This window comes from Pocillopora verrucosa, chromosome 8, assembly GCF_036669915.1.
Source record: "Pocillopora verrucosa isolate sample1 chromosome 8, ASM3666991v2, whole genome shotgun sequence".
Classification (NCBI taxonomy): Eukaryota; Metazoa; Cnidaria; class Anthozoa; order Scleractinia; family Pocilloporidae; genus Pocillopora; species Pocillopora verrucosa.
In genome coordinates, this window is record NC_089319.1 from 17,010,954 (window position 1) to 17,030,634 (window position 19,681).

The window sequence follows — 19,681 nt, forward strand, 5'->3', positions numbered from 1 at the left end:
TAGTGCAGTTATATCGTGTCATGCCACTGCAATAGGATTATCTCGGGGAAACTACATACGATAAGGAAAATTTAGTTAGTCTGCCACGGTCCGCCACGGTCCGCCACAAATTGACCGAATGAGTAACTATTGGATCTCAAGTTTATTTTTTTTCATCTTTTGAGGATAAATTATCCAAACGAAATATTATTTGGCGTTGAAAATCTTTATTACTGTTGTCTTTGTGCATGTACCGACTCACTTTGAGTAAATCAAAATAGCTTCAATTTGGGAAAGTTTTCCTTATAATAGCCTTCTGGACATACCCTTCATTAGCATGCAATTCCACACATTCCATGGCATTACGAGTTTTTTTTTCCAGACTGCTAGCAGAATCATCAAAGAAAAAAAATTCCAAGAAACTGCAACGAGTCTGTTTCAAGACCTAGGAGTTTCCACAAAGAGTGTCCGATCTGTAATAGACTTAGTGTCAAGTGCTGCAAATATAATCTTAGAGGCAGTGGGCCACGTTTACGGCAGCTTGCCTTTACATTTCGTGTTGGGGATCACTCCTTTTCTTACACTGGTTGTAGACTTTGGAATAGTCTCCCACAAGATGGGATGCTAGTGGTATTTCCAAGTTACGAAGTTGGAGAAACTAGAACTAAGTGACGTAAATTGTAATTGCACCTCATTGTGCGTTCACCTCAACACTGGATCTCGCATGTTTGCCTCCAGTTCATTTAAAGAATTGTATGTAGCGAAGTATTTAGGGAACAGAAAGAGGTGGGGAGGCAGTACAAATCACATCAGATCCATTCTTTCACCCTTAATTTTCCTTGCTACTCTACCAATGCAAGACTGATGTTGTTGATTAACAATCTTTTAATAGGTAATGTGATAAATAATGAATACAACATTTGCAATGCATGTCAAGAAAAGCAAAAGCAATTGTTTTTATGACCATTCTAAAATAGAAAAAGGCATATAAATATATACATTAACAAAAAGGCTTAAACTTAATCAGAAGCCAACAGAGATTGCTTCTGCAGCTTTGTTTTGTATACTTCAAGCATCAAGTTTTTCAAGTACTCAATCTCCTTAGACAAAGAATTAACTTGTTCTTTGAGTTCACCATTATCCTTCTCAAGCCCAGCAAGTTCTTTTGCTATGACATCTTGCTCCTCACGCTTTTTGACCCGGTAACGAGTGGCAGCATCTTTGTTCTGCTCCCGCTTTCTTTTCCTTTGCTGTGGAGTTTTAGCCTTTGTTGGTTTGTCTTTTGGATATGGTGCGTAGTAGTTGACCTTTACACAAGTCGTTGTTGTGGGAGAAATTTCCACAGTCTTCTTGACTGGTGTTTCAGGGGATGAGGGGTTAGAGAGGCTCTCTTCACTAAGAGAGGCCACTGGGGTTGTTGCCTCGAATAGATCTGACCCAGGGGACAAGACAGAGGGGTGAGACCCCATGTCAACATCAGGAACACTCTGCAAGGGTGATGTAGGACCAACTTGTTCCTCTGTCACTATTTCTGTGTCAACTATGCATTTATTAGTGGTGAGCAGCTTCCTGAGAATTTCATCCACATTTGCAAAGAGGTTGCCATCAGAGGATTCTTCTGATACTGGTGAATCTGCAATTTCTGAAGTGACAACACTTTCTGGCTCACTGGAAATACATGGTTCTGAAGACGTGAATTCAAAATCCCCAAGGTTCACCAAGTCACCACCATCAACTGAGAGAATTGACTCTGTGCTATGGAACTCGAGTTTCTGTGTCATCCAGTCAGAACCTAACAGGCCTCCACCACCGGCTGAAATTCAAAAGAAAACTTTTTGTTAATACTTCAGCACAGACCCTAACCGATAAAAACATCTCCATGGCTCTGAGCATCAATGATTCATAATAGAAAATAAGCTGTACAATATTTGATCTCAGCTTACATAACAGAACTGATGCAACAACATGATGCAATAAAAGTCAGTTGATGAGAAACCTCACTAATTTATTGCGAATAAATTTCTTGTTACACGTATGGACTATTAATGATCAACTCGTGGGGAAATTAGTTTCAGTTTCGTCCTAAAGGAAGACGGCAGTCATCAATTTGTTCAGTGCCTAGAAAAAAAAATACTGACCTTCAACATCGAATTCCTCAAGTAGATCTGTCGCCGATAAACTGAGCGGTGACGAGGCATCGAGTTGATGCTTCAAGGAATCTGTCTCTTCTATGTACACGTCACATTGTTCAAGAGTTCCGCTTTCCCCGAAGATCGGGAACGAACTGAAGAGCTCCAGCTCTTCCAGAGTCTGAGATGTCGAAAATAATGAAATGTCTTCCATGTTCTTGGTTTCGTGATACGTTCTGGCCATCTATAATCGATGTAAGAGAGAGAACTCGGGCGCGTTTAGGGAAACTGAAAGTTAAAAATCGAAAACCAACGTAAGTACACGAAATTCGCACGCAATCGAGTTAACACTTTTAAATTTAAGTTTCAGAGGCGATTTCGTTCTACATCAACCATTTAATCAACCATATTTAAGATAAGATGCACTTGAATGTTCCTTAGTCGTCTAACAGCGATTTTTTTCATCTTCAATTAAGTTTCGTAGTAAACTTAAGAGTAAACAAAAGAACGAAGACACGTTGTTCCAAGGCGATTTTTCTTTTGCGTCGAGAACTCGCCAAAAAGTTAAATTACTCTGAGTTCCTAAGAATCGGGAAGTATACACATTGACTGAAGTACTTACTCCATGGTTGTACTGGTGCAAATAAATTGCACGGAAAGGCTTAGCAGAGAAGCTTTCACACCGCCATTTTCACAAGGGATGATGAAATTTATCATGAAAGGGTCGTGCCGCGTGTCTTGAAGCCTTGGCTGATGCAACACCACGCCATAATTAGCAACTGACGTGTCTCTGACCAATCAGCAGCCAGATTTATTTTGAGACAACCAATCAGCGTCAAAACGTTTGACGTAAGTGAGCTTGACTTACCAGTTGTCAAACTGGTTTCACGTGGACTTTGCACGCCTTTCCACCTGGCTTACGTAGGTGATCCCGTGTTCTCCGTGGGATCTAGTGTTTGGCGGGAATATTTGGCGGCAAAGAAATGTGGTCGAATCTGTAATAAGCGGTCACCCACGCGGAACGGCGCTTAATACGGGTTAACTGGTAAATACAGGTTGCACAAAATGGGGGCGTTTTAGAAATCGCCATTTTACGCCTTGGTTGACCATATAATATACAACAACTCGATCATTATTACTGCTAACATTGATTTCCGACGATAAAAATGGAGTGAAATATAATTGAAAGATTATTGTTATTTTTATATGAGTGGTTCTGCTTAATTTACCGTTCAATACAGGTGGAGGACATTACAAAAGGGTTGTTGGGACTGAGTAAAGGGTGACTGCGTTCGCTTTAAGAGAGGTGAAAATTACAGTTATTAACGGGTCACAATCTCGGAACTTTGAAAACCGACTGCTTACTACAGGGTAACCGCTTAATTACGGTGCCGCTTAATACAGGTTTGACTGTTGAAGTGTGGCAGCTTGTTAATCGCCAACTTACAGAATCACTTCTTCACAAAGAATCACTTGATCTGACAAAGATTCTTTAGTAGGATTAATTGAGATAAAAACAAAGATAGTTCAAATTTTCAAAACTTTGCGCCACAGCTGAAGGACAGACAAAACAAAACAAAAAAAAACTGTGAATAGGACAACTCTTTGCAAAAGTTTTGTTTATTGATTTCCCAAAGCACTAACGTATGCGGCCTTGAATTTGATTTGCAACGAAATTAGTTCTGTTTATCAGTGGTAAAGAGAAACGTTACTCTTAACATCCGATTTGGAAAAAGTGTTCCCTTGCTACAAAATAAGAATGTTATTGGACAGTGTTTTCAATTGAGTGTCGAAAAACCAAGTAATCGTAGCGACCAGTCTGAACAAAGGTCTACATGATCGTTCGCCAATGAGAACTCAAAGTGAAATCAAGCAATCCACCTGAAGCGTGGGAAAACGCAAATGGCCAAGTCGCGATGGTTTTCTTTGTTTTGAATCTGATTGGCTGAGAGGATCGATGGCGCAAGTTTTCTGGACCAATTACAGAGCAAAGTAGGTAAAACCAAAGCAATCCCAGAAAACTTTCGACACTCAATTGAAAATTGCTTTATTCAAACTACGGCTAATCTCAAAATTCCCCCGTTATGGGAAAATTAACGGCGAGTCTCGATCTGGATAGACTTTATGTATTTACAAAGAGCGCAAATTTATATCACGATTAGAGCTATGTTTCAGATAATGTCGATAAAAATGCCCGCATTTTCTAAAGACGCTTTATTGGACCAATTTCCTCTGATCATACGAACAATCTGTAATTCCACTATGCATTCAAATTGTAAATTAATATGAAGAAGTCTTGTACAACAAGCAACGATATAATAAATTTTGATTAGAAGACTGGTTTCATTGTAGTTGACACTGCCATTAGGACCAAGTTACAACAGGTAAAAGAAATGTGGTGCTTTGCGACACTACAACAATAAAATAAACTTCGTGCAATATCAAGTAAGTTTGTATCATTTATCCTTATTTAAAATTTGGGATTTTTATACAAACAGTAAGATAAGTTCTTATACTGGCAGATCTTAGAAGACAAATGAAGGTGATAAGCCATCGATTGCTAAATGACAACGTTTCTCTAAGTGAAAGAAGTAAAATTTTTTTTACTAAGACCCAGAAGCGAAACAGCGGCCATGTCTCCCAGTTTACAATCTTGCTTGGTTTTTCTTCTCTTACCAACCCCACCCCTAACCCCCTCCCCCCAGACAAATGATCTTCACTACAACCTGTCCCGACGACTCCCCTCAAGTGGACAATCTCTGGTACTTTCGGGATGAATGCGATTTACTGAAGTGACTCTGGCGGGAATGGCGATGTTTAGAAAACGGCTTTGAAAAACGCTCCTTGGATTCCTGGAGAAAAAAAAAAAACCGTTACAAATCTAATACAGACTCACACACAAAAAGCTGCGTTGAACTGCATGTATATTAATGAGAACACTTCGAGATGTTTTAGGTAAGTTTTTATGATGTGTGAAACTACCTCCATCTTGAAGGAGACTGGTGAATACAAGTTCTTAAGACAGGTAAAAGCAACAGAAGCGTTATAAAATCAGCATGAAAACAAGGATTGCTCTGAAAGAAGAACATTAAAAGGGATTGCTTATGACGACCTTTTTCGGCTACATTTTTCAATGATATGAACTGACCGTGACCTAACTACATCAACGGGTGCTTTCAGCTATATGGCTAATAAAAGACCGAGAAGTTGACATCGAACCTAGGCATCTATGGAGCTTACCTGTTTAGACTTTCGTTTGTTATGTTCTCGCTGAAATGGATTACCACTAAAACGTCTTGCGCTTGTATCTCTGCTGTTCTTGACCTTCTTTACCTGGATTGGAAATAAAAAGAAATATAAGTTGATTGCAAGAGAAATAAATGACAGACTGATTGATTGACTGACCGACTCAGTTGGTTGATCATCAAATCAAAATTTGATAACTATGTGTAATAATATTAATATTAACCCTTTCATTCCCAAGGTCTCTTCAGTTATTCTCCTTTCTGTCTTCAGACAATTCTTACGATGTCAGTTCCGAGATTTGGTATTGGATCAACTAATAAACCCCCAACTGATATTTTTCTATACTATCATGACTTGTCTGCTCGATATTGCACTGATATTGTGAGGAGAAATTCTGTCACGATCACTCATGGGAGGTATAGGGTTAAACTGCTAACGTTTCGGCTGTTAGCGAATCCTAAACCTAGACGAGAACGCAAATGACATGTGCTAAAACGAACATTGACGGTACTGAACACCACTGTCACCCTATAGGGGTAAAAATGACACAAATTCTCCCTTACTTTTCCTCGGTCGTAATCTTCGTCCCACGGGTCTTGTCGCTGTCGTTTCCTGTCTGATTTCCCGCCACTTCTATCTACAGTGTTTTCGCCGCCATCCCATGACGTCACTGAAATTTGAACAATGAGCGGTAGAGGGTTTAGTAAATGAATAGGGCGTTAGCTGGCAATGCAAAATGCACAATTATTTTTTCCCCGGCCCCGCTGTCATCATGGACGTTTTAAGAGAGAGATAAAAAAACGCACTCTTGTTACACCCATAATCAACAACGAATCACCATATTATTATGCAAAGAAGGCAAGGATTTACAGAACCAACCTGAACTGCCATAACCATGGAGACCTTTACTGCTGCTTAGCAACTGAGCTACGGTTGATGAATCACGTGAACCATCCCAGGTTGCTCTACGTGTAGCGTTTGTTTTCCTTGGTTCATCCTCGTGAATAACCGGAACTGGAAGGAAAAGATTTAAAACTTGAATATTTGCCAATAGCAGGAAAATATAAGGAGACAATACTGGTGTCGAGAAAGAATTTTTTTTCATCTTGTCACGAGCGTAGGCGAGGCGAGGAACCAATCATAACTCAGATCTCAAAGAGAAAGTGGAGATGGATAGGTCACATCCTAAGGAAACCGGCTAACAACATCACCCGGCAGGCACTACGTTGGAATCCCCAGGGCAAGAGAAAGAGGGGTCGTCCCAGGAACTCCTGGAGAAGAGGTGTAGAGTCCCAAATGAGAAACTGGGGCCACACTTGGGCCACTTTAGGAAGATTTGCCCAGGACAGAACCCGATGGAGGACGGAAGTGGTTAATGGCCTATGCTCCAACCGGAGCTAAGGGCGAAACAACAACAACAACAACGAGCGTAGGGCAAAGAAAAAAATTTTGATCCTCCATGAGGAGAAGAGCCTCAGGCCTTTGGATTCCGCGCTCCAATGCTCTGCCATGGAGACACAGAGACTCTACGGTGAGCCAGGCCATTACGACGCTCAAATGTAACACACGTCCAGCACACTGCTAGGATTACTAAAGTCTAAAGCGTGGGAATTACATGCGCTTTCAATGCAAGTAGTTCCACGCATGCAGCAATTGTTTTTTTTTTTACATAAAACTTGCTTAATTGGGTATTATTGAAAATAAAAAAAACAACAACAACAACAGATATTTCGATCAATGATGATGTACTCACCTCTGGACTCAGTCGTAGTTCTCCTGAAGTCTACATTTGCAGATTTCCCAGCTTCTCGGCCACGGTTGAGCTTCTCACTCTCTGAACCAGAGCTGCTGTCATCATAGCAAACCAACTTGGGTTTCTTACTTGGAGAGACGTCGCCTTCGCGGCATTTAATTTTGTGTTTTTTGCTTTTAGACTTTTCTACTGATTTCCTTTGTTGGCTCGGTTCATTCGCATCTTTTTCTGCTGCAGCCTTTTTCTGTTTTCTCTTCCTTGTTTCCTTTTTATCCACCTCGTCATCATCAAGTAATGCACTTAGCTTCTTATGCTTTTTCTTGCTCTTTTCCTTTCTCTCCTTCTTCATCTTCTTTTCTTTCTTGTGTTTTTTCCTCTTTTTCTTCTTGTCGCTCTCTTCCTTCTTGTCGCTCTCTTCGTCAATCTTGCCACTATTTTCCTCTTTCTGTACAATCTGCGATTCCTTTTTCTCCACCTCAAATTTCTTTGAAACTTGCCACCCTGCATGCTGCCTCTCTGGGAGCCTGGGTCCTGGTGTAAGGGCTGTCTTATCAGACACAGTCCACTCGCCAGTTTTACCCATCATGCTAGAGGTGCTGCTAGTGTCTGATATGGCTGATGACGGAGAAGGCTGGGGTGGAGCGACTCCAGGAGGAGGAGGTGACATGGGGCCAAACGGTGGTTCTGAAGTTGTCTTTGGTGTGACTGTCCATGGAGTGGTAGATTTTGCTGTAAGATATCAATATTATGTTACTACATGGAGGATCCATGTAACTGTCAGCTTTTCCCTCCATGAATGCATTTTGTAAAAACAAACCAAAAAAGTAATTTTAACAAAGGAAAAAACCAAAAGATGGCAGCTAAAAACAAAAACCAGCTAACCCTTTCACTCTCGAGATCTCATTAGTAATTCTCCTTACTGTCTGCCATACAATTCTCATGATGTAAGTTCAGAGAATTTGGCATCGGATCAATTAATAATCCCCTAGTTGATACTTATCTTTATTCTCATTACTTGTCTGCTTGATATTGTATTGAGACTGTAAGGGGAAATTCTTTCAAGGTGTAGCACACTTGAATGTGCTCACAAAAGTTTAAGTTTGAGCGGGAATTTGTGCAGCTCCAAATTGGTTAAAAAAGGAAAATCTTTGTTCCCTTGAGAACAAGAAATAAAAAGATGTAACTTACGTGTATGGCTGGGCATTCCTTTCCCTTGGACTAGTGGCCTGGGGATAAACAACGGTGGCGGACGAGGTTTCTTAGGAGATAGCTTTTTTTCTTTGTTTTCCTTCCTCAGTGGGAGACCTTCGTCTGAGGTTTCCTTGATTTTATCTTTCTGGCCTCCCAAAGCTTGACCTTTTACCTCAACTGAAGAGCCGTCAGACTTGCCTGGAGATTTTGAAGTATCAGGCTTTGAAAGAGTCTCCGAAAATTTTCCCAACGAAGAGATTGGAGATTTGGTCTCAGAAGAAAGACTATCAGTGCTAGGGTTAATAAATTTTTCCTTTAGTCCATTCTTGTCATATTTCTCCTTTCCCTCGTGTTTAGCTGTGCTTGATTCTGTCTTGTTTCCTTTATTACCAGGAGAGATGTTGAACGTAAACTTGGGTCTCTGTGATGGAGGTGCCAGGGGTAAGGACGGGGCGTGGTTTGATGTTGGTGTAGCTGACGGCTTGGTGACTGTAGAGGTTGATGATGACTGTCTATGAAAAGTTATTCCAGATTTGACAGGAGTACCAACATCTGAAAAAAGGGAAGATTTTAAACAATGTACTTGGTTCCAGAACATTGCAAGGTGTGCATTGTGTTCTATTTGCTACAAAACTCACCATATTTTTTGAACATGGCAAGGAAACACAGAGGAGCCATGTCAAGTGAATCAGTGAGATCCTCTATGAGTTTAGAGGCTGATTCTTGCTTAACCCTAACCTTAACCTGAAGCAGGCCCGTGCTGTTTGTAATTTGCACTCAAATCACAACTTTGCACTTGTGTTCCATGAGAATGCACTCGCTTTCAGTCAATCTAAAGGGAGTAGTTTTTCAATGTATATTATTATACCTTAAACCCTTCCATTCCCAAAGTTTCAAAATCACTATTCCTTACAGTCCACATACATTTCTAATAACCTAAATTCTGAAGACATTATTGCTTGAGTTAAGCAGATTTCCAGGACTTTCCAGGACCTGTAGTCTTTTCCAGGACTATCAAATTAAAATTGTCTTGAATAAATTTTTGGTTAAGAATACAATCCCAATAACTGCAAGTAGTGCAATATTAAAGAAAACTCACCATTTGATTGGATGACTTTTGGCAAATTGTCTCTTGGAATAGCAGAAGTTCTTTGTATAGAAACAGTCTTCGGCGAGGTCAGAGGGGACTTGAAAACACAAAAAAGGATAAGGATAGGATGTAAAACAATAAATAACTACACAATTAATCTACAGCACTGTAATATCAAAATGTAATTCCAAGCTTCCTGAGTGAGACTTTCATACAACTTAAGATATGTTTAAAAAACACTGGACCAATCATTTTAAAATCTATCCATATGCAATCTACTCTATAATTTTCCTGTTTTGCCCACCACACCTATTTTGGCCTTTGGACATTTTTCCCTTTACAACACTTTTTCTAACAAATAAAATTTTAGTTACATCATTCTATAAACATTCAATCAGTGCTTAAATCTTGAACAACTCTGCAGCCAGGCCCTTTGGTAAATAATTAAAATAAGTCTCTTTTACTTCCAGTATTCAAATATGAAACACTTTTCTTATATCAGGTCTTCAATCAAACAAAGTCCCTGTTGAATAGATTTTTCTCTCCTCTTATCACTTTCCTTATTGAAAAAAAATTTGATACTGTCTACAAAAATTGAATGTTAGTGTTACGAGTGTCGATGTAGAGCAGGGTTGTTCCTAGAAAAAACTCAGGATTGTTGGTAACAGCAACAAACTGATTTATTTCCACGTAATTAACTTCTTGACTTTACAGCACTAAGCTTCTTCACAATTCTCTCTGTTTTTTCAATAAAGTACAAGGATCTAGAAACTTCTCTAAAGAACTAAATTTAGTAGATTAACACGGTTTCTAAATCTGAGTAATTACATAAGAAATAGAATGTTCCAGAATGTCCTTATACAAGAAGGTCACGTCTGGATGACTTAGGGTTCTAGACTGTTCTATAGAATGTTCTAGGACTTAACTTATACAATTTTTTGTAACAGTTAGTCACTCATGACAGTGAAAGGGTAAATATTATATTACAATTTGGAATAAATACCTTTAATTCCTGTTTGGAAGTCTGTTTGATGTAAAACAACAGATATGCTTGTTGAGAGAGAACTGCTTTCAGGGCAACTTGTCTGACCTGTCGGAAAAATGAGAAATAGAAAGATCCTTCTTATGAGATACTACAAAATTTTGGCAGTTTCTTATCACATACTGACAACTCTGCCCAGCTGAGGGGTACACTGTGTTCTGGGAAATCTAGAACTAAGTAACTTTCTGCTTGATTGCCAAATTTAACAACAATAGTAATAAAGTTAAAAAAGCATTATTTGCTCTCCAACAGAAATAATATGTACCTATTGAGTGAGTAGGAGTGCTGGATGAAAAAACATTTGGCTTGAGGTCACAATACATTGACCAAACACAGCGAAGTTTGTGCATCATGACCAAGAGCCAATTATTTTCCTGTGCCACCTGACCCAACTCAGTCTATAAGCATTTTATCATATGACCACTGAGTTTTGAAAATTTCAAAAATCTTGTTTCAATCTAATTAGCACATGATACAAAGGTGCACGAGGGACTAAAAAGATTCTACAATATCAACTTTTCCTTTGTATTTTTGAGTCAGAACAAGAAGCTCACCATTCCTCGAAAATGCAATTTTGTTTTACTTACTTCACTTTTCTGTTACGTTTTTGCAACAAATCCATGTGAATGGACAACTTTTAAAGGACCAACTCATGTTAAACCCTTTTCAACATGCTAACACACATACAGCAAACTGGTAATGTGGACTCTCTCCACACACACTCAATATCAAGGAATGCAAGTCTTGGCTTTCCTCACTTTTCTCAATATTCCACCCCCTCTGCCCAACGTCCATGAAAATGATACCCATGGCATCAAATTGACAGCTATGTGGCAGAAAACCTCACCCTTTCACAGCAAATCAACTTGAGAGTACTGTTAAGGTTTCAAATAGAAGGACACTATACTAAAAATTGCAAGACAGAATCAGGTCTCACCATAGAATCATTCATCTGGTACCAAGTGCCATTAGAAGCTCTGACGTAGCAATAGTAGTGACCAGAGTTTGAAGAGTACCCAGAATGCACCAGTACAGAGTATAAACGGTACTTTATAGGTGGACCCTATATTTTTTAACATAAAATAGAAAAATTCTTTTATCATTTGCATTACAACAAGAACATGTAATTGTTATTGCCAATTCAGGAATTAAAGTGTACTTTTCAATAATTTTGTTTGTAACTTGAGGTTCAATTTTTTCCTTCACATTTGATTCAAATATTCTGATTTTTAACCTTTTAACTGCCATAATTGACCAAGACAAAAATTCTCCCTATGGTATCAATACAATATCAACCAGATAAGTGATGAGAACAAAGAAAAATATCAATTTGGGGATAATTGGTTGATCCAACACTAAATTCTCTGAACTAACATTATAAGAATTGTATGGTTGACAGTAAGGAGGATTAAAAATTTGATCTGGGAGTTAAAGGGTTAATTTGAAGCAAAAGAAAATAGAGATCAAACTGGTTTTGAAAAGTTCTGATTCAAGAAAAAACTTGAATGAAATGTTACATATTCTACAGTTCCCTACTATACTGGAATCAAATTTGAAAAATTCTAATCCACGAAAAATGAATTATATGCTACATGTTATATGCTTTAATACTATCCTTGAATCAATTTGAAAAATTCTGATCCACGAAACATCTTGAACTATATGTCTCATATTCTACAGTTCCCTTCAATCTTTGAATCAAATTTGTTTTTTTTACCTGGGATGTCATAAAAGGTCTTAGGTTCAGATATTCTGCATACTCAACATGTTTTGATATTTTTCCTCCAAAACTTTGATTGTAGTCAAACCTGCATCACAAAGAATCAACAAAAATGAAGAACTAAAGTCAGATCCATGCTGCCACAGAAACACAAATTTTTTAAGCCATGACAATTAAACATGATCAAAGCAAAGGCAGGATAATTTTGCTTCCATACCTTTTGAGTTGCAAAGTTAAAATGTTTGGTGCACGATGAATCAGGAACTGTTTGTGGGCAGGGACCTTTCTTTTGCATCTAAAAATAACATCACCAACAGGAGTTATTGAATGTAAGTTGGTATTTTTATTACAAATAACTAATTGGTCCCTGGGAGCCCAAATGCATTTAAGCAATGAACATCCATTTCTGTCAAAGCCTCTACCTTCATGTACAGTTCATTACCAAAGCAAAATAAACTTTCATAAATGGAAATTAAATTTCCCCCTAACATTTTCTTTTTTAACTGAAAACTGATGCTACTGTTGTGTCTCTCTTGCTTTCAAAAATCAACCTTTTGAACCCAAAGAGTGACTAGCATCTCACTTCTCCTTACAATATAACCTCTCAATCACACATTAAGGTCATGAGAATGAAGGAAATGATCTCCAACTAAAGAAGCTCTTGATTGTGAAACAAATTCTCCTAGTCAGAACCTTAGAAAATGTATAAAGGACAGTGTGGAGAATATGCATACTGATGTTAGGCTGTAAAGGGTTAAAACCTATGTAACGTTTATAATAAAGTCAAACCTTGGACACATGTAAAGGTTCTCCCCATCCAGTAACTCCAGTTTGACAGATCGCTGAAGAGCTTTTTCCACTGAAGGCACATGCTGGAGAAAGAAAGAGAAAGCACACGCATTGAAAGAGAAGACTACAACATAAATCTTTTTAATAAACTTTGAAATTGTAGCCATTGTTGACACCAATTTTCCAGCTCTACAGATCTTTGACCACATTCAGTCTGCATGCTGTGACATTAAAAACAAAGAACTTTTGCTAAGGGGGTAATCAGAATTTTATCTGACATAAAAAGGAACTGAATATGAGCGTGATCTTTGCAGTAATGAACAGTAGTGAAAATAGGACCTGAAATTGAACATATTTTCTCAACTTCTTATAATAAGTAATGTTCATTATCATGAAGATTGCTTTTATATTCTCTTCTCTATCCACAGTTCACATATATGATTTTCATATATTCACAGTCTTATGAAAAGGAACCATTGACGAAATTAATCAAAATGAATTAAGTATTCACATGTTCAAGTGCAAGTGCTAATCTCTATGATGATGGCTTTAGTTTTGCATCACACCATCCAAGAAGATAGTGCAAGTGTTCAGGACTCAGCCAGGGAGTGAAGAAAAGAAAAAAAAACATAACTCCATTCCAAATCACTTTTGATTTTCAATTCAATATTGCTCTGAAAATTCCTAACTTTATGCTGCAAACTTAACAGGATGGCAATGTTGATCTACTTCCGCAGATGAATACTCCAATATCTTTAATTTTACTACTACATGCAAAAATTAATAATGATCCACTTGCTAAGTCACTGGATATCAAAATCCACTTGTTTACCTTGATATCCAACATAATATCCATGAGTGGATCAAATGTGTTTGAGTTGTTCTTGCATTTTAAACAGCGAACTAAATATAGAGAGAAAAAATTGCAATAACATTTATATTATTAAAAACTGGATCATTGGATCCAATCACATTCAAAGTCGTAGTGTAATCAACCAATCACAATAATTTCAATTTCAGAGCGACATTAAATAATTTATGCTTCCTTTGTCAGTCTTTTATAACAAATCTTCCCTTTCTTTCATAAATTAGCTATTCTTCTTTTCTCAGAAATGATAACTTTTATGATTAATTGGTAATAAAACTTTGTGTAGTCTAATTGGGTCTGTTATCATACTTAAAATAAACAAATCAGATTCCGGCTGTGTGGTAATCCAATTTTTGTCATAACACCTATGATTACTGACTAAATTGGACTCCACTCAGTCCCATTACCATTACATATCAAGATGATAACCTCCACTTGATAAGTCTGACTATTCTCAATACATTTCCAATATTGTTCTGACGAAGGGCTAATGCTCGAAACCTCAGCTTTTTTACTCTTTACGGTAGCCAATTTATGTTTTCAACACAGTTGTTAACGCTAAATTACCTGTTATACTCTTCCACCGACGCAGCACTACAGTTTCTTTAGAAAATTACCTCCTTTACTCTCAGTATATTTTAGCTAAATAATGTGTTGACAGAAAAAGGGTTAAAGATTGAAACATCAAGCATGTGCATACCTTGGCTTCTGTAGTAACCTCCAAACACCTGGTGCACCATTGTTGTTTGTTTCGACATTCTGTCAAGTCTGTATCCAAAAAAAAAAAAATCATTGTACATATGAAGCACAGTCACCACTTGAGTCTTCTTACTACATGTAAATAATTTGAGGCTTGAAAATTATTAATCTGACCAGATCAAGCAAGACATCTGCTCAAAAACCTGGAGACCCAAACCTCTGGTATCCACGGAATGTGGAAACTAAGGATATTGATCTACCACCACCCCCTTTTTTTGTATTTGTAAAACACCTGACCCACTCACAGTACCTTCCAGTAAACCTTCCAGTATACTTCAAGGTTTCCTTAGCAACTGTATTCCTGGGCCCAGAAAGAGAGACCATAAGAGCAAAGTATTCTACTCAAGAACACATTGTAAATGGCCCCATCAAAGCCATCAGATGATCTTTGCCTTTTCAGTTGGAAATTCACTGTATTAACAGTTACACTAATAAGTCTCCTTGGAAGTCTCTGATAGAGACTTTTCTTAAACTTATAGTATTTTTTTGTATACTCACTTTTCTGTATAGCCATCAGCTGCCAAGCAGCTCTTCTGCATGCCATCAATTACATATCTCAAAAACTCATGGGCATCTTCCTGATGTCCAAATCTTAAATGTTTGGCAATGACTACAAGAATAAAAATATCATTACATCTCATAGTTAGTACATAAACCATGACTGTTCAATATCAGAGGCCATATTTCACTGTACAGCCCACTAAATATTGTACTACCCTTTGTTTTCTCAGTTTGTGCTTTAAGTTACAGAGCCTCACTTTTTTTCTTCTGGGATTTATGGCCTACATGAACTAAAACTTGGGCAATAAATCCAATTGGAAAAAATTAGTCTGTAACTTACAGTTAAGACCAAGAAGATAAAGTTAGCATGAGGTATTTAAAATTAAATTCAAGAGGAAAAATTTGAGGTTGCTTAGTTAGTAAAATAGACAATTATAATACATAGCTGAATGATAGATACCAAACTTATCTGCAAGTGTAGACAATATCTATCTCAAGTGAGCAAAGTAAACAAATGCGAGATTTAACTCACAAAAGATGACCAATTCATATCCACAAGATGACATGAAATGTTTTGTTTACAGATTAATATCAATTATATATCCAGTTCAAAGATGACAGACTAAAAGAAGAGTACCAAATGCTGAGATTGCCTGCACCTAAACTCAGCTTGATAAGAAGCTACTTCTGTCAACTTCCAACACAAAAATGACATAAGTTCTCATTACACAAAAAATGTATTCCTTTCCAAATAAAAGTTGAGCCAACCTTATATTCATAAATTAAAAAGAGAAACCCTTTTTCCAGAGGTAAAATCAATGTGTCCATAAACCTGGTTATCATGACAACATTGTTTTCTTTGCCATGAGATACATTAGTATGTATGCTGCAACCTGAGATGATACACATAAACTTACATTTGAGTTTCTGAATGATTGCCATTGGTTTGATTGCTTCTCCTTGATGGTGACCAAAACTTCGCACAATGTGTTTTTGTAATTCACACAGCATACAAAAACCAACTGAACGACCTGTTGTAATAATATTTATTACATTATAACAAAACAGCGTTAATTCACACTTAACAGGGAATAAACCATTACATAAAAAATTATCATGTTTTAACAGATAAAAGTTTAAATTCAGTATTCCTTAGTCCTCAAAAAACTGGGTGTTCAGCCTTTGGCTAATCTTTTCAAAGGAAGGTGATATTAACTCCTTTCACTCCCAATATCTCGATGAAAATTACTGCCTACCATACATTTCATACTAAGTTTGTTCTGAGAATTTGGAATTAAATCTAATGATAATTCTCTTGTTAATATTTTTCGACATTCTTATTACTTGGCTGCTTGATATTATATTGATACTGTATGGAGAAATGATGTCTTGGTCACTTATGGGAGTACAAGGGTTAATCACAACCAGGACATGACTGTTGAAGGGAGAAAGGTGTAAGGTTGAAAATTTTATTGGGTTATTGGAAAAATTCCATAGTTGTGGCTTCTCTGACTGATGTTATGGTGATAATGATTGTTTTTCTCATACTGTTTTTTACTACATATCCTTCTCAAACGTGTACAATAGATCATAACCGACAAAAGACAGAGAGATAATGACCTCAGGGATTTAATGGCTCATCTTACTGAATATCTGTTGTGTTAATGTGCCTTAAGAGAATTGAAAACATCTTTGTGACCATAAGAAATTTATTTGTTCCTTTCTCAACCGTTAATCCCTAAGACTGACTAACATCTAATTTCTCCTTACAATATCACCTCTGAATCACACATCACGCTCATGAGAATAAAGGAAATGATCACTAACTAAAGAAGCTCTTGATTTATCAGACAAGTTCTTCTTGTCAGCACCTTAGGAATTGCATAGAGAACAGTATGGAGAATATGCATACTGATGTCAGGGTATAGAGAGTCATGGTTACATGAGGCCAATCCTTTACACAAATAAAGCAGCACCAGATCTAAGCTAACTCAAATTGTTAATAGAAAGATAATAGGGAACTTGAGTCAGTTTATACTGAAATGATAAAAAAAAATGTAACTTCAGAGGAAATGGCAAAGTGGAAACTAGCAGTTTTTAATTTCTTCTAAATCTTCAAATTAGACCAGTCTTGGAGGACAGGGGGTAGCCAGGATTTTTCATAGTGGGGGCTTACACACAGGGTGCTAACCAGATTCTCATGTCCACATCTATTCTGTAGTTTACTCAATGGGACAAATCAACGCTTACAAAGGGGAGTCACAGGCACCCCAGGACCCCCTTGGCTATGCCCTTAGTGAAGAGTGACAAAACAATCCAAGATGTACAGACCCATCGAATTAGAAAACGTTTTGCAAAACAAGATTTGAAAACGGTGCCAAGACTGCAACCTTCTGAATTCATAGGAACTTCATTGGATATACTCAAAAGTCATCAAACTTTTTGGAAATTTAGGAAGAGGGGATGCTTGTATCTGATGCAGGAGAACCTGGCAGGTGTTTAAGTGTATTGTTTTCCATCAATTTTTCAGTTGCTCCTTGACAGAGCTATACAAAATAGTGTTTCAAGAAAGAAAGTTGGAGAAAAATATCTAACAGTTGGATTCAAAACACTGGTAAATCATTCAAATAAAACATGTTCAGACAGGCAGACGATTAATTCACTAATTGACCCCTGGTTCATCAGTGAAGCATGTTAATTATAAACTGATTGGATTATCAACAATGTGAATGACAAGTAAACATTTCATATTATTAGGAACGAACATTTACACATTAAATATGAAATTTTCCCAAATGCTTAAGAAACATCTACCCAGTAGAACACTTACATTTTTCGCTGTGAGCTTTCGACGCCAGATAATTCACCAATGGTGCAGTGTAGGTGAGAACTTGGAGAACGGAATTCAAGAAACATGTATTTCCCATGTTGCTCAATCCTGGCCCGACTCTTCGAACCTGCTTCCAGTATAACTCAACGTTTTCCACAGGAAATAAAATCACCTTTGGCGAGGGCATCTCCTCGTTTGAATTCTTATCCGGAGATCGCAACTGTTCCTTGCAATGGCCGTTTGCATGATTTGTTAACGGAGAATTTGCCGGAACATATTTCTTCCTCAGATTCTCGTATTGTTCATCAGGTTTAGAAGCCGGTTTGAATTCAATTCGTTGAAGCAGAACCTTTTTTGAGGACGAAACAAGCTTGGCATCGAGATCTGACGCTAGTTTGTTCGTGATTAGCGAATCTTTCGAAAAATTCGTTACCGACGGCATAACTTGAACTGCAACGGAACTCATTATCACACGTGGACAGAGATTTACGAGGCAAACCAGCGTAGAATAAATTGATTTTCTCCTCGAGAGAAAGCTATTTGGTATACCATTTCAAATTTTTCGCTTATATAAGTACCAAACGGCCAAGCTTCTTCAAAGTTTGAGCTTGATGTTTCTTGTTGTCTTCTTCAGTTGTCTAACCACTTCTAGAAGTTCCTTCCGATTTCAAATGCGGCTTGTAGTGTTCCTCGTTTTAAATCCAAAGATTGTTTTTGTTGACACGGCTCTCAATCTAAGAGCAATGTGATTTCCGCTAAGAATACAGTTATTGGGCCAGATAATTACATGAAATATCTAAAAAAACTTAGCAACCGCAGGAAACTGGCAAAAAAATCCGTCGAAAAACAATATAAATAAACAGTTGAGATCTCGATACTCGATAGTGAAATGGCCGCTGGTAGTCCCATGATGCTTTACTTCGTACTGACCACGCGCCACGCGAGTCCACACACACGTGTGTAGCACAGAAGACAGTAACAGCAACAATAGTAACAACTAAATCAACAGCTGTTTAGAAATGAGACATCAGCACTCGACAACAATTGAATTATGATATTTTGTCTCCACTACACAACAAATAACACAGTAGTGTACACCAAATAAGTTTATTTAGGGAAGCCTGCCGAGAACCAAGCCGAGGCATATATAGCCCAGGGCATGCATACATACATATATTCGCAACTGATATACCATATATAATCCTGATATACAGTCAATTCCTTACACATTTTAAAAAAAAGGTATACATTACTAACATGCAAACTTCACCAAGTCTGGATTAACAGAGATGGGCAACCGCTTACAAGGACATAACTACGGTTATACAGAGGCCAGAAAAAACCTGCCAGAAAAACCCCTTTGGGGAAAAAACATGACAGGAAATCTGGGTAGGAACCATGGCCCAAACTCAATGCAGTTGGCAGCCCATCCTACGAGGCTTCACAGCTAAAGAAAATATGTTTTCAAACTAAAATAAATTTGTCATCAGCCAGAGGTGAACGGTTGGTTCTGAGGCCTAGATGGACACCACGTGCTATAATTTCCTTTATATACCACTGCATCATTACCCATGATGCTCGGGCCTAAGGCCCAGGCCTTGTCGTATCTCGTGCCGACAAAATATTTATTTCTGCCTTATTCGCAGACTCATTCGTCAGAAATACCATTTTCCACGAACCAAAGATAAACGAAAAAATTCCCTTTCAGTTGACTAAATCGTTAACTTGTTAGCTCAGTTGGTAGAGCACTGCACTGGTATCGCAAAGGTCATGGATTCAAATCC

The 19,681-nt window shown here is 37.8% G+C and overlaps 2 protein-coding genes across 2 annotated transcripts; both read right to left on the reverse strand.

The window, feature by feature from the left end:
* Positions 1–846: 846 nt before the first annotated feature.
* Positions 847–2,854, reverse strand: LOC131776665 (cyclic AMP-dependent transcription factor ATF-4-like). The gene is made up of 3 exons (XM_059092881.2): positions 2,731–2,854; positions 2,118–2,396; positions 847–1,792 (listed from the first exon to the last, which is right to left on the reverse strand). Exons 2-3 carry the CDS (start codon positions 2,350–2,352, stop codon positions 999–1,001), a joined length of 1,029 nt encoding a protein of 342 aa, XP_058948864.2. The 5' UTR covers positions 2,353–2,396; positions 2,731–2,854; the 3' UTR covers positions 847–998.
* An 856-nt stretch (positions 2,855–3,710) lies between these two features.
* Positions 3,711–18,781, reverse strand: LOC131776666 (ubiquitin carboxyl-terminal hydrolase 36). The gene is made up of 17 exons (XM_059092882.2): positions 17,898–18,781; positions 15,985–16,098; positions 15,065–15,176; positions 14,508–14,575; positions 13,772–13,842; positions 12,940–13,022; positions 12,368–12,445; positions 12,148–12,238; positions 11,368–11,493; positions 10,392–10,478; positions 9,398–9,485; positions 8,296–8,850; positions 7,108–7,836; positions 6,234–6,368; positions 5,918–6,024; positions 5,349–5,441; positions 3,711–4,960 (listed from the first exon to the last, which is right to left on the reverse strand). The coding sequence occupies exons 1-17, from the start codon at positions 18,361–18,363 to the stop codon at positions 4,853–4,855; spliced, it is 3,111 nt and encodes a 1,036-aa protein (XP_058948865.2). The 5' UTR covers positions 18,364–18,781; the 3' UTR covers positions 3,711–4,852.
* Between the last annotated feature and the right edge of the window lie 900 nt (positions 18,782–19,681).